The sequence below is a fragment of the Homarus americanus genome, unplaced genomic scaffold (assembly GCF_018991925.1).
Source record: "Homarus americanus isolate GMGI-L3 unplaced genomic scaffold, GMGI_Hamer_2.0 scaffold30231, whole genome shotgun sequence".
NCBI lineage: Eukaryota > Metazoa > Arthropoda > Malacostraca > Decapoda > Nephropidae > Homarus > Homarus americanus.
Window position 1 is genome coordinate 29,043 of NW_024756966.1, and position 16,837 is coordinate 45,879.

Genomic DNA, 16,837 nt, shown 5'->3' on the forward strand with positions numbered 1-16,837 from the left:
TAGTGGATGACATCATTATGACCTGACCTCATGTTTAATAAGGTCACCCTGTATATTTAAACCTCTCTCTGTCCATGTAATCCAGTTGCCTCTGAAGATGTCTTGAATAAAGACGAAAGCTAAGATGCTCCGTTGTTTCCCTTTTCGCGTGTGATATTATATATCATAAGAAAATAAGGAGTCTGCAATGGGCCGGTTGGCCTGTGCATGGCAGCTCCTGTCGAGAGTTACTACCACTCTCTATCATCCATGAATCACACTTCTGGACTGTATTCACAGTTCTGGCTGCCTCTGGAACCGTGGCAAGGGTACAGGAGTCTTAGGTGACCAAGGGTACAGGAGTCTCAGGTGATCAAGGATACAGGAGTCTCAGGTGATCAAGGATACATGAGTCTCAGGTGACCAAGGATACAGGAGTCTCAGGTGATCAAGCGTACAGGAGTCTCAGGTGATCAAGGGTACAGGAGTCTTAGATAAGTCTCAGCTGACCAAGGGTGTCTCAGGTGTGAAAAATGGCGTCATACTTATACAGACTCTACTTTTACTTAGCCACAGTTAAAGATACAAAATTTACTTACACGGGTAATCTCCAACATACATAATCTCCTCCAACAAACTAATTAATCTCCCTAGCACATAAAGGGGCAGGTGGTCATGTATAAAAGGAAACCAACCAATATAATTCTAGTGTTCATTATTTCCTGTAAAATATCACTTGCAGGAACACGTTCTAGTGCGAGTCATTTTCTTGTTGTAAATGACATATGTCTTGTAGTTACTTCCTGAGTGCTGTGGTGTTGAGGTAATACTTGAGGTAGATTAATAAGCGTTACCTAGGTAATGAGCAAAGCAGCCGTCTCTCCGGACCCGCAGGTTCATATTCTCAGGTCCTCTTACCTGTTATAACGGGCGATTTCAATGCCAAGGATGTGTGATCATTCTTTGGCCACTCAGTGAGCACCGCGACTGTTTAATGTTAATATAATCTATATATGTTAAGAGATAGATTACAGAACATAGAAGCTATTTACGTTTTTCTATTGCAAGAAATGGGTAAGATGTTTGTAGCAATACTCATCTATTTGTTTTTAGTTTAGTTGGTCATTTCAAATATCCCTGATGAGTGGGATACAGCTTCACGTAGTAGAGCCCCGGCAGAGGGTCAACGACTTAAGTTCAGAACTTCAAAATTTGTCACAATCTTACGTTCTGCTTCCTAGTTCTTCGATATATATGTATTTTCTTAGGTCAACCTTAATCGATATTATATTAGTTACAAACAATAACTTATAGTTATACACTTTAGAAAAGTTTCTCTGTATATGTGGGTTACAATAAATTCGACCACAGAAGTAAAAACAAAAACAATAATAGTAATATGTTCACCCTCCGGAAACTGAGACTACAGTGGTGTCTGGGTAAGGTGGAAGAAGGTAACGGGACAAGGAGGGTGAACGAGGGGATGGGGGGTGAATCAGCTGGCTGGATGTGCTCCACGAGTCCACGAGCCACGTCAGTCAGGCGCAGGATACCATCACCGAAAGAACTAGGGAAGAAGTGTAGTTTGCACTAATTTGGAAACAAGGCAACGAATATATATGAAATTTCAGTGATGCAAGTGAATGCGTGTTTTTGTATTTCTGACAAGTGATAAAAAAGTATCAGGGATAGTCGCATAGCAGACCTCTGGAAACTCTAAGCCTTATTTTATATATAATACGAGAATTAAATGAGTAAGCCAAACACTCCAGTGATCTGTTGAATAACTTGTGAGGGACGCTTGAGTGAGGTGGTAACCCAAGAATACAGCACTCAACTAGCCATCCACGGTTCTAAACAAATATGTTGTGGAGGAAAAGTTATCAGGTGTGGGTAGTAGTGGTGGCGTCGATGGCGGTGTGGGCGGCGGGTGGTGAAGTTACCCACTCTTCCACGCCCATCAATAGAGACAGTGCACGCTTACAGGAGATCAGGAAGAAGATCTTGGATGTGGTAGGCAACTCAACATCGACGGTGTACAGTATGAGCGGATTGATGAATCTACTGCATACCGACACTGGGCGAGAGCTGGGTAGGCTCCTGGTGGAGGGAGTCATGCTGGGGGTGCAACAGAAGGATCGAAGTGCGCTCCTTGGTCAATTCTGGAAGGAGCTACAAGAGCGAGTCTCCCCTGAGCTGTTGGAGGCTTTTGATGACTATCGAGATTTCTTCTCTGGAATAGATATGGCAACGGTACCCCTTATGTGGGAGCAAATCTTCCAAAAGGACGAGCTGGGCAATAGTCTGGCCGGGATACCTCTCGGCCAGCTGGTTGACCTGGTACAACCCTCAGCTGCTAAGTATGGCATTGACATCCGGGCCTTTGTGAGCTCCCTCATGGGTAAAGGGGATAACAACGCCAAGGACCTCATAATTAACGCCATCAGCAATCTAGATTTATCAACTTTCATGAATTCATTTTTAAACTCAACATCAAATACCAAATCGTTACAAGTGACAGAATCTGATCACAAGACGACCACCAACACCCGCCCCAAGAATGAAGAAAAACAAAAGACTGGAAAAGGAAACAGAACCTTGCGGTTGTTCAGACCACTTGTGGCGTCACTGCTGCGTGAGTACGAAGTAGATTTAGACGCTGACGCTGTGCTGGATGTGTTGTCACCGCTTCTGAGTGGGGACCTGCTGGCCCAAGCCGCTCCTCTCCTGGCCATGTTCGGCTCTCAGGCCGGAGGGGGATTATCTCCCATCATTGCTAATCTATTAGGGGGTGGAGGAGGACAACAAAAGCAACAGCAGATGGGTGGTCTTTTGGGAGGACTGGGCGCCCTGCTGGCGAGTGGAGGAGAGAACAAGATGGACCTCGATGTTATGATCAATCTGGCATCAATGTTCATGGATAGTGGAAAACCTTCCAAAAAGAACACCATGAATAACAAAAAGAAGGAAAACCCTAGGAACAGTGGTTTTGATTTAGGTACTCTGGTAACTGTAGCAGGTCAATTGGCAGAGAAAAACGATATAAATGTCGCCTCCATTTTAGACACCGCAGCGCGTTTCCTTAAACCTGATTCTAAGAAGAAATCAACTCAACCGAATAACAAAGCACAACAAATCGTAGAAATACCAGCCAGTGAAAAGCGAAAGCCTGTTAAAGAAACAAGTAAATCTCAGCCCCCAAAAGTAGAAAGTAAAGCTACCCCGAAGCCGAACACCACATCTAAGAAAAGCAGGAGACAGAAGAATCTCATTGATGTACTTGAACCAATACTTCTGTCAATGCAAACGGATAAGAAATGTAACCGCAAGATTAAAGATGCCATCCAATTTGGCAAGGCAATGCTGAACAACAAAATGGCCAGCCTGGGAGACATTAGCCAACTGATACCGTTCCTCTTGTCATCGGTGATGAGTGGGGATACCATGAACATGGGCCTAAACACAAACGACATGGTGGCTGCTATGAAACAAGCTTTGGCTTACGCCAGCTGGAGTGATTTCATGGAAAGTTTTGAGAACGAAAATTACCGTGAGACTTTTATCAGAAGCATCACCCCACATATGGCGCAGCTTTTGGTACTCCTAGCTAATCAAGGTACCCAGGACAGGTTGTACGACGAAGCAATTCCCCGAATAGAGGCCTTTCTCGGTGCCTATGGTCTGCCTGGTGTTACCCTTCACAATTTCCCTGAGCGCCTCGCCCCAATAGTCGGACTCCTAGCCAAAGGCTGGAGTCTACCCTTTAATCCCACTACTATCTTAGTGCCACTACGGGACTACCTGAAAGGTCTGCAGGCGTGGGCCAAAGCAGGGCTCACGCACCTCCGTAGTCTGTCTACACCAGAGGTTAGCAATTTGCATCATAATATGGTAGTCATAAGATCCTAGCTGTGAACCTATGTTGTGTTAACTACTCACTCATGCTTAATTACTAACAACACATTCAAATAAAGATGATAATAACATCAGTTACATAACTCAATAGAAAAGTGGTATAATGAAAATAATATTTTCCAACAGCTCCCTTTAGTTCTCGACCTACATTCCCAAAGTGACTTCCAAAGATGCACGAGACATTTCAGGGTGGCACCACACAGCGCCCGCGGGTGTACTCCTCACTGTATAACGGGGTTCATAATTTAAGACACTTAACATCCTTTTTTCTACCTACATTGAGTAAAACAAACGAACTTTTTCCTTGAGTGATGTGTAAAGATTAAAATAAAAAGCTAATTATTCATTTCTCCGGTAGTTTGTTAATAGATGATGTATAGACAGGAATAGTCTCGACGAAGGTCATGAAACACGTAGGAGCTGAGATGTCATGACTGGAGAGCTTCATTCATCGGTGAATCTTGTCCTGAGAACAAAAGTGGAGGGGAGGGGCAATGTCAGAGTGACGCACGGAAGCCATGTCATTATAAAATCAGAGGAACATTTATGATGAAGCTTTGGAGGCGGTTTAGGCTTAGTTGTTTGCTAAGAAAGGAGCAGGAAAACAAACAAACGAACCACCGAGAACCCATATTCTTGGGACACTCACTTTACACAACGCCTGAAGAACGGGGGGTGGGGGGGTGCAAAAAATAACCCATGTAGAAGCCGGATTGATATGTATAAGAACAGGCATGATGTAACCAAGCTATTAAATAGCATATGTATTGCATTAGGGTGTTATTTGTCATTGTAAATCCTATGTTACTGTAATATATTTTCGTATGTCTTTATGGTTTATTTTGTTATGCAGTACTATATTGTGTTTCTCGCCCCATAAATGTACTAGACTAAATAAGTAACCGTATAAATGTTTGTCAATTACCATACTAAATCCTCCTCCCTTCCCCCCTGATGTGACACAGGTAGAGACATTGGTAATGAGGTCACTGGAAGAGGAGGTGAGTAAGCCGGTGAGCGGGGTGATGACAAAGACCAGTGGGGCCTCGCCAGAGTGTCTGCCACAGTTGCTGTGTCAGGTCAACTCAGGTCTTCCCCAGGATTCCCTCAAGGCCGCCGTCACCCGCATAGCCAGGTCAGTCAGTACACTTTTCAAACTGTCTGTATCGACTTAGGTGAGGGTGAAAGAAAGCATCTAATGATTCTAGTCGTAGCCGTGTCCCGTTGTGGTTTGACATATTATTATTATTTTGGCTGTCATATTGTTTACTGTATCCTAAGTGAGCCTTGCAGCTAGATGCTTTCTTACACCAGTTGGTATGGGGAAATGAACGTAGGAATTTCTGTAGTTATATGGGCACGGGGGTCGGGGAAACTGCAGTGGGAGCGGGTAAACAAAGTAAAAGATTACAGGGAAATAGTGTTAGGAATGATGACAAAACTAAATTAAACAGGGAGTTTAAAACTAAACGCGGTAAAGGGAGGACTCAGAACACGACTAACTTAAATGTCTACTACGCGAACAGTAGAAGTATGAGAAACAAAATGGATGATATTAGGGCCTTGGTATGTACCGAAAAAATCGATATAATAGCAATCACTGAAACATGGATCAACCTAGCTCACGCGAGTTGCCGGTCGAATACCAAATTGCGGGCTACAAATTGTTCCATACCGATAGGCAAACCAGGAAAGGAGGCGGAGTAGCAATCTATGTTAGGGATAATCTGAAGTGTGAAATAAATAAGGAAATAAAAACTGAGCGGAATACAGAAACAATTTGGATAGAATTAAGCGACGGTAGGGAAAAATTAATCACAGGAGTAATATATAGACCTCCCAATCTTGGTAGAGTCAATGAGCGACTTATCTGGGATGAAATGCCCAGGGCTTCCATACACAACAAAGTCTGTATTGTAGGCGACTTTAACCTTGGCCAAATAGATTGGACTGACCTTACGGGTAACTCAGAATCAGAGGATTTTCTCGAGACGATCCAGGACTGTTTCCTAAGTCAACATATAACCGAACCCACACGGGGTAATAATATACTCGATTTAGTTCTGTCGAACAGAGAAAACCTCATTAGCAATGTCGAGGTAGGGAACGAACTTGCCAACAGCGATCACAAAGAAATTCGATTCCAGTTAGATTTTCAGGGCAGACGTAAGGAAAATTCCACTAAAGTACCAGATTTCAGAAGGACAAACTTTGACAGTTTAAAGAGACAGCTGAGAGAGGGGGTGTCGCGCTTGGCCGTGAACCTGACAGATGACTCCAACCTGATAACGACATCTGAGACTGCCGAGTTCCACGACAATTTAAATAATGAGTTACTTAATGCACAAAGGCAGAACATACCATACAAAAAACTCAGATCAGACAACAATGACCCTAAATGGATAAATAATTATTTAAAGAACATCATTGGCCAAAGGAAGGCTATAGGTAGAAGGATAACGCGTGGCGAAATTTACCTCTAGGATTATTATAAGATATTGGCGAGTAGGGTTAAAACCGAGATAAGGAAAGCCAAGAGGAATAATGAGGTAAGGATAGCAAGGGAGGCAAAGACAAACCCCAAAGGATTCTACCAAATGTATCAAGCTAAAACACGAGAAAAGATTGGACCAATACGGTCAGATACCGGCGAGCTCACTAATAACGACGGAGAAATGAGCAATAATTTGAATAAATATTTTTCAACAGTTTTCACCATCGAAAATTTAAACATGATACCCGAGGCACCGACTCTATTCAGAGATAGTGAAGAAAACAAATTAAGCGAGATAGTAGTGACTAGTAACGATGTTAGTAAGCAAATAGACAAACTAAAGCCTAATAAGTCACCTGGTCCCGATGAGATATTTGCCAGAGTATTAAAGGAATGTAAGGAAGAGCTTAGTATGCCCTTAGCAAAGTTGTTTAACATGTCCTTAAAAACAGGTGTAGTACCAGAATCCTGGAGGATAGCGAATGTAATACCAATTTTCAAGAAGGGGCATATATCACTATCCTCTAACTACCGCCCAATCAGTCTAACACCAATAGTAGGCAAATTACTGGAAGCAATCATTTCAAACTCTATTCGAAATCACCTGGAGAAGCACCGATTGATCAATGATTCCCAGCATGGCTTCACAAGCAGACGTTCTTGTCTAACTAATCTATTAACATTCTTTTCATCAGTTTTCGAATCGGTGGACGAGGGGCACAATTATGATGTGGTATATTTCGACTTTAGCAAAGCCTTCGACAGAGTCCCCCACGAAAGACTAATTAGAAAGGTAGAAGCTCATGGCATCAAAGGTAACATCCTTAAATGGATTAGGGCGTGGTTACAGGACAGGAAACAGTGAGTGAGCATTAACGGCACTAAGTCCCATTGAAGCAACGTCACAAGTGGAGTTCCCCAAGGCTCAGTACTTGGATCATTATTATTTATTATATACATAAACGACATAGATATCGGCATAGACAGCAAATTTGCTGATGACACTAAACTAGGACGTGTTATTAAATCTGACGAGGACTCAGCAAAACTACAGGAAGATCTAAACAAATTTTTCGAATGATCTGAAAAATGGTAGATGAAATTCAACGTGGACAAATGTAAAGTACTCAGTATAGGAGATGTAAACAGGGAAACCAGATACCAGATGAACAATGATGCCATAGAGAAATCCGACTGCGAGAGAGATTTAGGAGTAATGATAAGTAGGAACCTTAAGCCAAGTAAACGATGTGTTTTTGCTCGTAACAAGGCTAATAAAGTACTTGGGTTCATACAAAGGAGTGTTAGTTACACGACTAGCGAGGTCATCCTAAAACTGTATCTTGCTCTTGTGAGACCACACCTGGATTACGCAGTTCAGTTCTGGTCACCGTATTACAGAATGGATATAGAATCATTGGAAAGAATTCAGAGGAGAATGACAAGACTAATCCCGGGCATTAGGAACCTTGAGTATAGAGACAGGTTAAAGCATCTTAATTTGCACTCCCTCGAGAGACGTAGAGCGAGGGGCGACCTGATAGAGGTGTATAAGTGGAAGTCAGGGCTAAACAAAGGGGACATTACAAAGGTACTCAAACTATCCAACCAGGAGTGAACTCGTAACAATGGTTTTAAATTAGACAAATTTAGATTTAGGCGTGAAATTGGTAAACACTGGTTTGGAAACAGAGAAGTGGATGAATGGAACAAGTTACCAAATATCATCATTAACTCGAATACGCTGAATAGCTTCAAACATAGGTTGGATGGATATATGAGTGATGGGGGTTGGGTATAAATGGGACTGCCCAGTATGAGCCAATAGGCCCGCTGCAGTTTCCTCCATTCTTCTGTTCTTATGTATGTGTGTGTGTATATACGAAGGGATGATAGATAAATAGAGGAGGGGAAGGGACGGTATATGCGAGAGAAAGAGAGAGGAGGAAAGGAAGGGGTGGGGAGACAGGAGAAGTAAGGAAAAAAGTAGATGGGGTGGTGAGGACGTTGGCTTTTAGTGTGGGTGGCTAGGCACCTGAGAGACGCAGTCTAGTGTGACCAAACACCACCTGCAGGTGTGTGCAGCTGACGCAGATTTATAAGTATTAACCGAGACGACCTCACGCACACCCCGGTCAAAATTCAAGATTATCACCCAAAGGTTATCTATTCTTCGTATTTCAGCGGGGAAAGGAATTGTTTGGTGTACTGTCCTAAGTTTAACTCGACGTAAAACACACTATGAAGACATTTGAAGGTGCAAAAAAGGAAATCAATTGTGAGACTTGCATTTAGTAAGCAATCTACAGTAGAAACAAGAATAATGATGATTTTTTTTAATTTCTAACCAATAAGACGAGTAAGCATCTCACTTGACAAGCCCTTTATCATTTTACTAGCCCGTCGCAATACGTCACCAAACTAAGACGATCCAAGCTAGAAGGTTATAAAGTACAAACCTATTTCAAATTTGTATACATCACATCTCCAGGTCCGAGAAAAATAACTAACCATTGACCAGATTTTTCTCAACCTAAATACAATGGACTATTTTACTAGCAAATTTAAATCCCTAGCAACGAGGGAAATAGTAATCTGGACTTCTTGATAGATTGTTTGTACAGATTTATCAAGCCCAACACGTAAAATTATTGTGCAAATTACGGTGATGAATTGTTTACAAATTTGTTCATCATGAAACGGAAAACATCTAGTAAGTCCATATGCATATCAGTGTATACACAAGATTCAGCAAGAATACACAACGTTTGAAACTGACAAAAACAACCCCAGGCGAAAAAAGGTTGTAGTCAGGTCAAGTCAATATGGTGATTGAGGTGACGGTGACCTTTTCCTTGTCTGTGGAAGATGTCTCCGTGTGTCATGTATTTCTTTATGAATATTTTATTATTAAAGTGTCAGTTACCGAAACACTAACAAGGAGACAGACTTTTTTTTAATTAATAATGAAAACTGTGATAAGTGGCGCGGGGCAACAAAAAAGTGTGTGGGGATCAACACTAGTAAGAGTGTGGGGGTTAGCACCAGTTAAGGTGTGTGTGGGGGTCAACACTAGAAAGAGAGTGTGGGGGTCAGCACTAGTAAGGGTGTGTGGGGGGTCAGCACCAATGAAGGAGTGTGTGGGGTCAAAACTAGTAAGAGAGTGTGTGGGGTCAGCACCAGTGAAGGGTGTGTGGGGTCAGCACTGGTGAGGGAGTGTGTGGGGGTCAGCACTAGTGAGGGTGTGTGGGGTCAGCTAGTGAGGGTGTGTGGGGGTCAGCACTGGTGAGGGTGTGTGGGGGTCAGCACTAGTGATGGGTGTGTGGGGTCTGCACTAGTGAGGGGTGTGTGGGGGTGTGAGGGGGTGTGTGGGGGGGTCAGCACTAAGACATGACATAAGAACATAAGAAATAAGGAGTCTGCAATAGGCCGGTTGGCCTGTGCATGGCAGCTCTCGAGAGTTACTACCACTCTATCATCATGAATCTATCTAGCCTCCTTTTGAAACTTTCCAGAGTTCCAGCACTTACTACAAAGTTGCTAAGCTTGTTCCACTAGTGATGGAGTGTGTGGGGTCAACACTAGTGAGGGAGTGTGTGGGGGTCAGCACTAGTGATGGGTGTGTGGGGGTCAGCACTAGTGAGGTCTGTGGAGGTCAGCACTAGTGATGGATTGTGTGGGTCAACACCAGTGATGGTGTGTGTGGGGTCAGCACTAGTGAGGGGTGTGTGGGGGTCAGCACTAGTGATGGATTGTGTGGGGTCAGCACCAGTGATGGTGTGTGTGGGGATCAGCACTAGTGTGTGTGGGGGTCAGCACTAGTGATGGAGTGTGTGGGGTCAGCACTGGTGATGGAGTGTGTGGGGATCAGCACTAGTGATGGGTGTGTGGGGGTCAGCACTAGTGATGGAGTGTGTGGGGGTCAGCACTAGTGAGGGTGTGTGTGGGATCAGCACTAATGAGGGTGTGTGGGGTCAGCACTAGTGATGGGGGTGGTGGGGTGTCAGGTCAGCACTGTGATGGGTGTGTGGGGGTCAGCACTAGTGATGGAGTGTGTGGGGGTCAACACCAGTGATGGTGTGTGTGGGATCAGCACTAGTGATGGGTGTGTGGGGGTCAGCACTAGTGATGGAGTGTGTGGGGTCAGCACTGGTGAGGGTCTGTAGTGATGGATTGTGTGGGGTCAACACCAGTGATGGTGTGTGTGGGGTCAGCACTAGTGAGGGTGTGTGTGGGGTCAGCACTAGTGATGGATTGTGTGGGGTCAACACCAGTGATGGTGTGTGTGGGGATCAGCACTAGTGATGGGTGTGTGGGGTCAGCACTAGTGATGGAGTGTGTGGGGTCAACACTAGTGATGGGTGTGTGGGATCAGCACTAGTGATGGAGTGTGTGGGTCAGCACTGGTGATGGAGTGTGTGGGGGTCAGCACTGTGAGGGGGTGATCAACTAATGAGGAGTGTGTGGGGTCAGCACTAGTGATGGGTGTGTGGGGTCAGCACTAGTGTGATGGGTGTGTGGGGTCAGCACTAGTGATGGAGTGTGTGGGTCAGCACTAGTGATGGAGTGTGTGGGGGTCAACCAGTGATGGTGTGTGTGGGGGTCAGCACTAGTGAGGGTGTGTGTGTGGGGGTCAGCACTAGTGATGGATTGTGGGGAGTCAGCACCAGTGATGGTGTGTGTGGGGATCAGCACTGGTGATGGGGTGTGGGGTCAGCACTAGTGAGGGGTGTGTGGTCAGCACTGGTGATGGAGTGTGTGGGGATCAGCACTAGTGATGGAGTGTGTCAGCACTGGTGATGGGTGTGTGGGGTCAGCACTAGTGAGGGTGTGTGAGTGTGGGGTGTGTGATCAGCACAAGTGAGGGAGTGTGTGGGGGTCAGCACTAATGATGGAGTGTGTGGGGGTCAGCACTAGTGATGGAGTGTATGGGGTTCAGCACTTGTGAGGTGTGTGTGGGGGTCAGCACTAGTGAGGGGTGTGTGTGGGGGTCAACATGGCGTGTGTGTCAGCTGAGGGAGTGTGTGGGGTCAGCACTAATGATGGGTGTGTGGGGTCTAGTGAGGGTGTGTGTGGGGTCAGCACTGTGATGGTGTGTGTGGGGTCAGCACTAGTGATGGAGTGTGAGGTCAGCACTAGTGAGGGTGTGTGTGGGGATCAGCACTAGTGATGGAGTGTGGGTCAGCACTAGTGATGGAGTGTATGGGGTCAGCACTAGTGATGGAGTGTGTGGTGTGTGGGGTCAGCACTAGTGATGGAGTGTGGGGTGTGAGGGTGTGTGGGGTCAGCACTAGTGAGGGTGTGTGGGGTCAGCACTAGTGATGGAGTGTGTGGGGGTCAGCACTAGTGATGGAGTGTGGGTCAGCACTGGTGATGGGTGTGTGGGGGTCAGCACTAGTGATGGAGTGTGTGGGGGGTCAGCACTGGTGGGGTGTGTGTGGGGATCAGCACTGGTGAGGGGGTGTGTCAGCACTGTGATGGAGTGTATGGGGGTCAGCACTAGTGATGGAGTGTGTGGGGGTCAGCACTAGTGATGGGTGTGTGGGGTCAGCACTGGTGAGGGTGTGTGTGGGGATCAACACTAGTGAGGGTGTGTGTGGGGTCAGCACTAGTGATGGCGTGTGTGGGGGTCAGCACAGGTGAGGGAGTGTGTGGGGGTCAGCACTAATGATGGAGTGTGTGGGGGTCAGCACTAGTGAGGTGTGTGTATGGGGGTCAACACTAGTGATGGGTGTGTGGGGTCAGCACTAGTGATGGCACGTGTGGTCAGCACTATGTGTGTGTGTGTGGGGGGCGAACAACAAATGTAAAGATGGGAATTGTTATAAATTTATAAATCAGTTATGAGTGGTTTCTTTTACATGAGGTTGATGAATGGACTGAAAAAACGGGTGATACTCTACTGAAGTTTACATAAAAATGAAAACCTTCCACTTTACATTTTCCTAGTTTAATAAAATATAAGTTATGGGTAAGTATGAAGAAATACATGTGGAATGAACTTTTGTTTTATGATACAAATCTATTTTGAATGCATTGTTATATTATGTTAGATTTTTGTGATTCTTCTTTCTTTTTAACAGCAGCAGTTTAGTGGTGAATTAACACCTTGATTCTAGGTGAGGCATTATCTTCTCAAATGTATGTGTCATTCCACATTTCAGTTTGGTGCTGGCCTCAGGTCCAGTCCTTGAGGAGTCTGACTCTTCACTGTTAGTGAAAACTGTGCAGGCCATTTCTGGTACCACTGACCAGTGTAAGGTAAGACTATGAAAATATTTAATTCATCATATTTCCCGAGTACAGTATAATATCCATCAGTACGATGCACATGGATGGCATTGTGTATGGTATACAGGTATAGTTCTCTATACTTAAGCTATAAATTATTACTTTTTATAAGTACAGTACTCTTTAGTTCAGTATAATGTTTTCACCTAGAAGATAAAAATTTTTGTTATGTGTAAGAAGGACCACCTTTTGTTAATGATGCAATTCAATATAATTTTTTTTATGAGGACAATAGATACTGTGTGACACTCCTAGTACAGAATATTTATGTGGATAGAAGTACAGGTATTATGTACAGCTGCTTTTCTGACTTGCAAGTACAGTATTAAAGGTCTTGAGAAAACTGCTGAATTACTGAGGAAGAAATAATTTCTGTACATATTGACCATATGGGATCCTTTTCCTTTACCTTGCTTCGAAACAAATATTTTTATGATATATACTGTGTTCTGAGGTCTTATGAAATGAAGTGGGCAGAGTGACACACATTATACTTGCTCATTATCATTGTCAGTTCTTGTTATTAAAGTCTACCACTATGTCATATTCCCACAGGAGGTATTCCCAGGAAACTGTACTACAGAAGAAACAGATGATGATGATATGATGAACCTTGATTATGAACACCAAGAACTCTAGAAATCGTCTCCTTGACCATACACAACAGTTAACAAAATACGACATTGAGATAACAGACAAGATTCTTTTCAGGGTTGTACAGTATTCGAGGAGTTATACCAAAACTTTAATATACCCAATTTAAAAATTAAAACAATACTCTGGCCTGTGCTATGTGATATACTGTATTGTTGTAAAGTCAAAATGCTAACTGTATGACTAAAGACAGTGAAGATATTGGTGTTACAATTGATAGTGTGTGGATGGTTTAGTAAGTGCCTCACCAACTGTAATATGATTTTTTTCCCCCGTGCATCCAAGCATTAGTGTGTGCTCAAGGTTTACCAAAGTGGAGCTTACGTAGAAGTATTCTTTGCCTCTGGTCTCTTCATTTTCATTTACACAAAACAGGTAGTCATTATCACATGGAGTGAAGGGCTCAAATTATTATTGGACTTTTAATAGATATTTTATGTTTTATTAATTATTGAATGTTGTGAGGGGCTTCAGCGAATAAGGCTGAACAGTGCAGTACTGTACTGGATCACCCTCAAGACCAATAAAGTTTTAACCAAATTTTTTTTGATGATAATGCATAAAATATTGAAAAGATTTTGCTATCTTTATTAGATTGTGTTTATGTATGAAATGTGAATTATGAAACATTTTTTTATCATACTGCTGTAGGCCTATACTATACTACTACAATCTGCTCTTCAGTAACTTAGGTACATTAGCAACATTAATACTGTACAGTACAAATATCATTTCAATCAGTGCATCCAGTCTTCATGTTGTTGTGTTTCCTATTATTGTAGTTTCATTATTTAAAAAAAAACTATCCTTTTTCAGTATTCTGTATTTTTTAACAGTGAATAATAATAATCAGCACACAACAGTGTAAAGCTGTCAGTGTATGTGTGGCTGTTAACATAAACTAGGCAGATACTGTACAGTACTGTACTGTACATTGTGGCATTAATTTTTTTTTCATAAGGGTTTGATAATGGAATTTGTGCTTTAAGTAAAAAGGTGTACTCCATTCACTCTTTTTCATCATGGTTACTACAGTCAATAGTTTTATCTCTTTTTGAATATTGGTATCTTTTTTGTCTTTGTACAGTATTAAGCTACGGATACAGTATATTGTATGTATCAAAGTAACACTTGTATAAAGTCAGTTCCACGTAGTATTACTTAGCCTTGCATAATGTGTCTGGGCTTTCAGACTTGCCTTTTGTTTGATATTTGTACAGTGTACTTCTTGAAAAGTGGTCGAATGAAATGTATGTGAAGTAACTTTCACAATACAGTATACAGGTATAAAATTTTATACCATTGATGAATCTTACAAAAGACTATCCAAAAATTGTATACAGTACAGTACACTATACACTGCTAAAGAAAGAGAGAGAGCAGTTTAGTGACAATCTGAATTAATATAAGACAAGATTGTAGAGTAAAGATTTTTATATACAGTACTGTACAGTGGGGTATGCTATAACGAACGTAATTGGTTCCAGAACCTCGTTCATTATAGGATTAATCCGTTCCAGGCCCCCAAATACAACCGCTTAACACTGAAAAAATTCTGTGGAAAATGTAAAAAATACGGTACTTTATCTTACCTTAGTGTTATTCAGCATGCAGGTACCCCTAAACACTGGCACATCACTATCACTTCCACTGGGAGTCTTGGCTTTACGGTCCTCAAACAATTGTTTAGCCTTCTCACAAATTATAGCTTCACTAATGTTACCACCTGCCATTTCTTTCTCCTTTATCCACACTAAGAGTAAATTTTCCATCTCTTCAATCACATTACACCTTGCTTTGCTAAGTCTAAAGATTCCCTTAGCCACTTGCACAGTTTTTAACTCCTCTTTATTCTTCAAAATCGTACATATAGTCGATTTAGCCATCCCATATTCATCACTAAGTTTCGCAATGCTTCTTCCATTCTCACGTTTCTTTATAATTTCTTTCTTAGTTTCAAGGGTTATTAGCTTTCTCACTCGCTTTGGGCGACTCATTGTTACAATTGTATACTTGTATAACAAAATAGTTATACAAATAACGCGAATTTCCACATCGAAAGACGAAATTTCAACAATAACAGTGGTGCACTGGCTACACAATGAGACAAAGATGGCGCCTGACGCTCTTGTTGTGGGTCGCGGTACAACAATATTCATGCACCAGGCGAAATAGTCCCGTATTCATCTGCGTTCGTTGTAGGAGTTGCGTTCGTTATAGCATTCTCAATTTTATAGGTAAAACCGTTCGTTATAGGAATATTCGTAGTAGGATCCGTTCGTTATAGCATACCCCACTGTACTGTATTCTATGAATTACTGTACATTGTCAAATTTACCCTGTCACATATATGGGGTGAGCTCCTGTACTGTATAATGAGAGGGTGTCATATAAAATTTTCCCTTAAATCTTTAGACAATATACATCTACATCAACTGTCTGCGGCATGGCAACACAGATCAAAAGACGACCCACCAGTTAAAATATTTTTGTTGGAGGGGCAAACTTAGTTGTGGCTTAGGTTTACAGATTGTTACAGCATTTGTGTAACTAGTTCACGGATGTCAAGCTGGATATCAGCAAGGTTATTCTGCAGACTAGTCACAACCTTACTTTTCTCGTTAAGACTGAACAACGAACCTGTAAACAGGGTTTCCCATGGCTACTACTGAAAAACAAATTTTTTGATTGTATGTTAACCCATGAGAATAATTCTAGCTAACCCCAACCAAAACCCCTATGAGGGCTTCCTATAACATTAGCTTAGATCTCAAACTGGATATTCTAACTCCAAGGACATGATAGCCATCTGGTTGACAAATACTGTACACTGTACTATCCTGAAATACCGTAGAAGCTAAATTACTTAAATTACGAGTCCAGAAGTTACACTTGTTGTTGTTGTTACACAAGGCAGTTTGAACTGTCAATAAAAATTAAATATACAGTATTATAAAGTGCAAATAAAGAAAGGCTGAAATTCATGTTATCGTAAAAAAAATACAGAAAATTATGGGCAAACCTTGTATATCTTGCAATGCTAATAATGCTGGGCATAAACACAACTTAGCTTATTTGTGAAGTTGATTTGTCCATAAAATAACCAAATTCAAGAGGAGAAATCACTGACCTCAATGCCTCAAGATAGAATCCAACATGGACAAAGGAAAACAAGGTTAAGATACATACACAAGGTGTATTAGCCTTCAAGTTTTAAATGACAAACCTCCATCTACCAGACCATTTTTTTAGGGCTAAGGGTGTTTCTAGAGTTGTATCAATTGTTTAAATAAAAGTAAATATCACTGGGGTCGGACAACCAAGGTTGCAATCCATAGACTTGATAGATAAAATCGTGGGTTTCTTGGCTTGACACCGGGCTATAAAAACTTTGATAGATTGCAAAATACATTGAAAGGACAATAACAAAATCCCTCCCCCAGAGGTCCAACAAATGAACACTTACAAGTTGCTTATGCATGATCATCTAATTTCAGAACCTGA

At 42.4% G+C, this 16,837-nt stretch overlaps 1 protein-coding gene across 1 annotated transcript; it reads left to right on the forward strand.

Annotated features, from left to right (window-relative positions):
• Positions 1–1,501: 1,501 nt before the first annotated feature.
• On the forward strand, positions 1,502–14,637 carry LOC121857339. Its single transcript, XM_042353348.1, has 4 exons — positions 1,502–3,846; positions 4,860–5,029; positions 12,553–12,649; positions 13,235–14,637. The coding sequence occupies exons 1-4, from the start codon at positions 1,843–1,845 to the stop codon at positions 13,316–13,318; spliced, it is 2,355 nt and encodes a 784-aa protein (XP_042209282.1). The 5' UTR covers positions 1,502–1,842; the 3' UTR covers positions 13,319–14,637.
• Positions 14,638–16,837: the final 2,200 nt, after the last annotated feature.

Bases quoted from the DNA above. Each gene is read 5' to 3' on its own strand.
- LOC121857339 (XM_042353348.1), top strand. From the start codon at position 1,843: ATGTTGTGGAGGAAAAGTTATCAGGTGTGGGTAGTAGTGGTGGCGTCG. The intron at 3,847-4,859 runs GTTAGCAATTTG...GATGTGACACAG, and splicing joins GTAGTCTGTCTACACCAGAG to GTAGAGACATTGGTAATGAG. The intron at 12,650-13,234 runs GTAAGACTATGA...ATATTCCCACAG, and splicing joins GTACCACTGACCAGTGTAAG to GAGGTATTCCCAGGAAACTG.